General features: G+C 58.5%; 4 protein-coding genes across 4 annotated transcripts; 2 read left to right on the top strand and 2 right to left on the bottom strand.

Annotated features, from left to right (window-relative positions):
• Nucleotides 1-466: 466 nt before the first annotated feature.
• ACA1_362970 (uncharacterized protein) lies at nt 467-1,179 on the bottom strand (the record flags this gene model as incomplete). The annotated part of the gene is made up of 2 exons (XM_004333774.1): nt 467-839; nt 860-1,179. 2 exons carry the CDS (start codon nt 1,177-1,179, stop codon nt 467-469), a joined length of 693 nt encoding a protein of 230 aa, XP_004333822.1.
• A 716-nt stretch (nt 1,180-1,895) lies between these two features.
• Nucleotides 1,896-3,326, top strand: ACA1_362960 (uncharacterized protein; the record flags this gene model as incomplete). The annotated part of the gene is made up of 1 exon (XM_004333773.1): nt 1,896-3,326. One exon carries the CDS (start codon nt 1,896-1,898, stop codon nt 3,324-3,326), a length of 1,431 nt encoding a protein of 476 aa, XP_004333821.1.
• Nucleotides 3,327-4,240: 914 nt separating this feature from the next.
• Nucleotides 4,241-4,855, bottom strand: ACA1_362950 (uncharacterized protein; the record flags this gene model as incomplete). The annotated part of the gene is made up of 2 exons (XM_004333772.1): nt 4,241-4,782; nt 4,852-4,855. The coding sequence occupies 2 exons, from the start codon at nt 4,853-4,855 to the stop codon at nt 4,241-4,243; spliced, it is 546 nt and encodes a 181-aa protein (XP_004333820.1).
• Nucleotides 4,856-5,762: 907 nt separating this feature from the next.
• On the top strand, nt 5,763-6,383 carry ACA1_362940 (uncharacterized protein; the record flags this gene model as incomplete). Its single annotated transcript, XM_004333771.1, is given in 2 exon segments — nt 5,763-5,971; nt 5,984-6,383. The coding sequence occupies 2 exon segments, from the start codon at nt 5,763-5,765 to the stop codon at nt 6,381-6,383; spliced, it is 609 nt and encodes a 202-aa protein (XP_004333819.1).
• Between the last annotated feature and the right edge of the window lie 16 nt (nt 6,384-6,399).

The raw sequence follows: 6,399 nt of genomic DNA, 5'->3' as shown, positions 1-6,399 counted from the left end.
CCCCTTCGCACACCGGAGACTTCACCATTTGGGCCGCGTTCGCCCTCGCCACAACGGCACCTTCATGCCACACGGATTGCATCCGGGCCTCGTTGTCCAACTCGCGGCCTTTTGCGCGCGAATTCATCGATTCGAAGCGCCTCGCGGTGATCTCGACCGTAATCTTCGACCACGCCACGGCCGTACACGACCCTTTGGCCTTTACGCTCTGCTTGGAGCTCACCAGGAGTGGGCGCATCGACGCGGGAACGGACACCGAGAAGCGAAGCGACTGTGTCCAGAGGTGGCTGGCCGCTCGCAGCCTCACCGGATGGCCTCACGCCAGCGGTGGCCAGACTCCTTTCTCCGCTTGTCTCTTCTCAAGTGGCCAAATTGATAGACGCCCAGGTTTCCTCTTGTAGTTCCTCTTCCTCCTCCTCCTCCCTCAGAGATAGACCACGCGTAGGGCAGTAAACATGTGAGAAAGTTAATGTGTATAAAAGCAGCCTCCTTCTCCTTCTTCTTCGTCCTTATGATCATAGTTGCTGGTGCTGGCTGTAGTGAGCGGATGGGTGTGAGGGGCTCTGAGGCAAGAGGCGGCCTCTTCGCGGCACGCCAGATGGTGGTGGTAGATGCAGTTGGCCAGGTACTCGCAATACTGTCGGTAAAGGCGCGGCGTGTCCTTGAGCACAGTCATAAAGGGTATGTCGTGTCGGGTGGCGTAGACCTCGAGGGCAAAGGCCTGCGTCACGCTGCGCTCGGCCATAAGCATCAAATCCAAGAAGGCCAGGTCCTCGGCCTCGACCGTGTATTGCGGATGTCGTCTTGCCGCTTGGCCCGGTTGTATTCGGTCTTTTGGTCTTCGTAGGCGCGCGCGAACGTCAAGCGGATGAGGCCAGACAGGTCCCAAGGCCCGACGTCCTTGATGGTTCGGCCTTGGCCATACCTCTCGATGAGGTCGCACATCCGTTGGTAGCGTTCGATGAAAGGATGGAAGTGATTGACAGTCGCCAAGCCTAACGTATCATGGGTGTCGCCCTCCTCCTCCCCCTCATCGCTGCTGCTACTACTACCGATTCTGTCGCTGGTGTCATTGTCGTCACTTTCATCCTTGTCGCTCTCATCGCTGTGATTGATGTTGTCGCCGACAGAGGAGCCACAGACTGCCAGGGTCTGTGAGGCTTGCATGTAGGCGGCCATCCGTTGGTCTCTCGTAGTGCGATACACCTCGTCAGCCACACGAGGGAAGGTTGCCTTCAACATGGCGAATGAGCTCTTGCGTCCTCTCTCCATCTCGCGCCGGGACAGGGATAGTGCTTTTGGCGTTGGCGACCCACTCGACCTCGCCCAAAAAGACAGCCGACCTTGCGGCGTGGTGGTGGTGGGCGAAAGAGACCAGAGAGGCTTGTCTTGTGGGGAGTTTGCACGTATGGATGCGTGAGAAGACAGACCCAGCATGTACACGAGAGGCGCGGGCCAATCAACTTCTCCCCCGTGGCTTGCCAGCCTCTGTGGCCGTCCAGGCGGAAAGATTGACTTGCTACTGAAACCGCGTTACAAGGCACGCCCTTGGCGCGTGCGACACGCCCCCCTCGAATCTTCGTCCTTTAGCCAAGCAAGCCATCACCCTCCCATCTTTGTTGTTCTTCTGTTTGATGTTTGCTGTGACAATGGCAACGACGACGACCACGACCACGACGATGGATTGGCAGCGAGGCCGTCGCCGTGGCAATCTAATGGAAATGCACCTTTTTCTTGGACGAGCAAGCGGAAACTGTGTCGACATAAAACAACAAGAGCGAGTGTTGCGCGCAGCCACGCCGACTGTTTATGTGTCAGGGGGCCTGGGACCCATAGATAGATAGATAGATAGATTATAGCACAACGCTGCACCTCACAGAACCAGCAAAAAAGCCATGGCCACCACCAAACTGTTTTCCCTTGCCGTGTGCACCAACCAAGCCCCGCCGTCGTCGGTGACCTTGGCGTCCGTGATGGGCGGCAGCCACTCGGGCGCGTATGCTTGGCCGAATCGCACGTTGGTGCCTCTCGTGGCCCGCCACGAAGATCGAGTCAGGTTCGAAAATCTGCTGCCTGCCGTCGCACAGCCCTCGGCGACGACCCTGGCCCGACGGACAAACCTCCCCCCTGAAACCAAAGAAGACGAACCGGCCAAGGAAGACGACCCCGACGCCCACTTTGCCAGCACATGCGACGGCTTGGTGCTCGCCCCGAAGGACGTGCGCATGACGGCGGTCGCCGATTCGGCGCTCGACACCCTCAACTACCTTTACTCCAAGGGCTGGAGTCTCCCCACGTGCATGGCGGCCAACGCCGCCTCATTTGGCAACCTCCACGTGTTGAGATGGCTCCACAAGCGCGGCGTGACAATGGACCGCGCCGTCGCCGAGAGCGCCGCCCACGCCGGACACATCAACGTGCTCAAGTGGATGCTGAACAAGCGGCTGGCACGGCCGACAGCATCGCTGTGCGCCGTGGCCGCCGGCGCCGATAGGATCAACGTCGTGCGCTGGCTGCGCAGCGTGGGCTGCCCCTGGGACACGCGCGTGACCGACGCTGCCGGCTTCCACGGCAAACTCGACACGCTCCAGCGTCTCATCGTCGATATGCGCTGCCCCTACTCTGCGGCCCGCCTCATGTGGAAGTGTGCGGGCGCGGGTCGCCACGACGTGGCCGCATGGCTCCACGACGAGGGCCACGCCATCCCCGCCAGCGCCCTGTACAACGCCATGATCCACAACAAGGTGGAGACGGCCAAGTGGGTGAGGGCCAAGGCGCCGCCGATCCCTTGGAACTATGCGACGGCCAACGAAGTCATCGTGAGAGGCCACCTCCAGATGGTCAGATGGATGTTTGCCGAGGGCTGCCCCTATGTCGGGCAGATGGCCATCTACGCCGGTGCGTGCGGTCACACCGACATACTGGCCTTCTTCTTGTGTGAGCTCAAACAGACGCTCGGCGCCGAGGTTGCCCTGGCGGCGTGCAGCAACGGCCGAGCCGGCGTCTTCCAGTGGTTGGCCGACCACCGCTGCCCCCTTGACTCCAACGAGTGCCTAAACGCCGCAATGCTGTTCGCCGCCGAGGACGTGGCGCGCAGCAACGAGACAGTGACGACCGTGATACGCTGCATGCGATACAGGAAGCGCGTTCGACCTCCACAGCAGCAGCAGGAAGAATCCGAGAGGCAGCATATCGCCCCTAGTGCCACATGTGCACCGCCGGCCAAGAGACCCGCCTTGGCGTCCCAGCAAGACCGGCCCACCACAACAGCCCACCCACCACCCGCCGCCGTGCCCCTTGTCCCCGTGAAAGCAGAACAATCCTAGTTCATGGCATAAGCCATTCTTCTTCCTCTCAGTCGGTCAGTTCAACAAGAAAGATGAAGACTCGATATCTGCCTCTTCGCGCGCCGAGGGCGTGCAGCGCAGCAGTGCCGACTCGAAAGAGCAGGGGCTGGCAGTTGCCAGACTTCGAACCAGGAGCGCTATCTCAACCACAGGCGACTAGTGACGCACTGTGTATTTGAAGGGCGCTAGTCTTTGTCGCAAAAGTAGTTGTTGGCCGCCAAAACCTCCACCAGGTCGTCGTAGGCCCGGCCCATCCTCACCTTGTCAACTTTTCGCGTGAGAGCCACCAGAAAGTCGCGGTGTAGTTGGTATTTCATCAGAGTGTAGATGACACACTTCATGTTGCCTTGCTTGGCAAACTTCTCGCACACATGCAGGTGGCTCGTGGCAGAGCGAAGGTCGTCCAGGCGGCGCTTGCGTATGTCTCGACCATAGTCTTTCAGTTCATCCTCGAGAACCGAGTGTAGAGCGGCCAGGGCTTGGGCTGTCTTCTCTGTGGCTTCTTTGGTTGACATCCTCCGCTCCTGTGGAAGATTAGGGAGTTCCTGGCGTGCCGACCCTATCTTCTCTTCTCCAGGCTGAATGGTGTGCTTCTTTTTGTTTGGCTCAAGTGTTGGTTGGCGCTTTCCGAGAGAGCGACGATTCATGGCCGTGGACCATTTAAGCGCGCACCAGCCTGCGTCTTCACCTCCTGCAAGCGATTGCCTTGCCGTTTGCCCCTTGGGCACCTCTGGCGTGGGCGCGTGGCTCAATGTGGGTCTGAATTGCTGCAACAAGCCCATACATCCATTTAGACGGTGATTCTCTTTACGTTTCTCAAACCCCCTCTCTTGTCCATGTCAAGGTGCAAGGTGCAAGGTCTTTCGTTTTCAAAACGTCAAGAATTGCACAAATTAGGCCCAGTGCAAGTTGAACCGCTGGCCAGAGGAGGTCGGGGCGGCGGCGTCGCACAGCAGGGCAGCCTGGTTGCTGGGCCAGATCCAATTGGAGCAATACTTGTCCAACTTGGTGTCGTAGAGGTGCACCGGGTAGCCGTCCTCGATGATGTCGCCGCCGGCAAAGCCCGCAGGCTTGACAAACTTGAAGCGGTAGTTGTTGGCGGCATCTTGAGGGTGGCCGTTGCACAGGAGTGGGTTCTTGGCCCAGGTATGTGTGTCGCCGGTGATGTTGCGCGGCACGCACCACACCACGTTGTAGTTGAGAGTGCCGGTCGGGTGATAGTGGTTGCTCTTAAATCCGAACAGCATGTTGTACTGGATGGTGTCCTGGCCATTGCTGCTGTTATAGGCCCAGCCCGAAAAGGGTGTGGCCTCCCACTTGTCGGTGCCGTCAGCGCCGCGCATGATCTCCTCGAGCGACCAGGAGTCGTCGACGCGAATCCATTCCCTGCTGTGGGCGCTCCACAACTTGAACGGCGTGCTCGCCCAGGTTCGACCTGCGCATGCGCTGTGGCACGCGAGGGCGAGGAGCAAGGTGACAGCGACAAAGGTGGTAGTGGTGGAACGCATGCTTTTGCTTATCACACAGGAGGGTGACAAAGCGCTCTTTGGTTCTTATGGTGTTGGGTTTGCCAATGTTCTCCCACCGCTGTGCCACACCGCCAACACCAAAAGGGAGACACGCTGCGGAGGAGTGGAAGACTCGGAGAACAGAGAACTGGATCGACTTCGCTGGATCTTTGAGTATGCCCAACCTTACTCTGCACCCTCATGACAGCCAGAGTATGTCGTATTTGGAATGTTTCGAGGCTGCGCTCCGGTGTAGGCGACGACAACGAGGAGGGGGCTTGCCCCACCGCAGGTCGCCAGTTGCAAGAAAGAGACGCGCCCAGGAATCGACGGCCCGCGCTATGGCACTTGAATGTCGTCGTCTGTCCTTGAAAGCCAATGTCGGATGGACCTCTTCAGCGAGCATGTAATTCTGCACCGTTTTTTATTAGAAGAAAAAAAGGAAATGATTCCATTGTCTCTCAGCCATTGCGCCTATGTATTCAGTTCGTCACCTCTGCCGAGCTCCCATTCCCACAGCGGTAGTTGGTGGACCCATTAGGGTTTTCTATCGACCCTGGTCGCGTGGAGGGCTTGTAGGCGTTGAGCGTGGCGCCCGCGTTCATAGTCCTTTCGGTTGGGGGTGTGGATGGACACGGCGACTGATGTGGCGCAGCAGCCAAGGCAGAAGAGGAGTTCGGTGGTTGTTAGGTGGCATGCAAAAAATAGCACTCAGGGTTTTGGGGTTTGGGGGGTGGCTATTCATTCCCATCGGGTGGCCTGTGACATCCAACAGTCGGAAACCTAATCGGCCAGCCCATCACCAATCCAAAGGTGTCAATTTACTCCCCCACCGCCGCCAATAACTAGTGAAACGACGATTGGTAGTCTACAGTTGAACATAGCCAGTCCCAGCCAACGAGCCACAATGAACAAGCGAGAAGATGAGAAAGCCGTGATGTGCCTGTGCTACCAACTCGAGCACATCGCCGACAACTACCCACCTCTCGCTGACGATCTCAAGCGGGCTGTGAGCAAACTGATCAAGGGCTGGCATGCCAGGGAAGCCTACGAACGCTTCAACAACAAGATCGATGCCAGAACGGAGAACTCACTTATCGAGGACGCCGAGGACATGTGCAGCGTCAGGTGCGACGATCTGTGGGCACCGTCGGACCTACAGAGCACCATCAAGTACCTGCCTGCCGAAGTTGAGACCAGGCCCGAGTGGGCGCGCAATATGGAAGTGTTGTGCTTCATCGACGACCACGACCAGGAGGAGGAGCACCCTTGTGCCAATGGGGAGGATGGTGGTGGCGGCAACGGAGGCAAGGGCGAGGACGACACGAAGAGCCGTGCCGGGTGGAAATACGAGATCCCTCGTTCTCTCGCGGCATGCATTCTGGTGCGCTCTCTACAAAGAGAACGCATGAACGCCGAGAGCATGCTGCAGAGGCACATTCACAGGGCCAGCGAGAGGATGGCGCTAGCCTACTCCAAGGCCATAATCCCACTGCTGGCCTATTGTGACATTGCCCATCCTGCCTAGATAAAGAACAACACAA

This window comes from Acanthamoeba castellanii (assembly GCF_000313135.1).
Source record: "Acanthamoeba castellanii str. Neff unplaced genomic scaffold scf7180000084624, whole genome shotgun sequence".
Lineage (NCBI taxonomy): Eukaryota > Discosea > Longamoebia > Acanthamoebidae > Acanthamoeba > Acanthamoeba castellanii.
The sequence above is the reverse complement of the archived record's forward strand: the minus strand, read 5'-3'. Positions and strand labels throughout refer to the sequence as shown.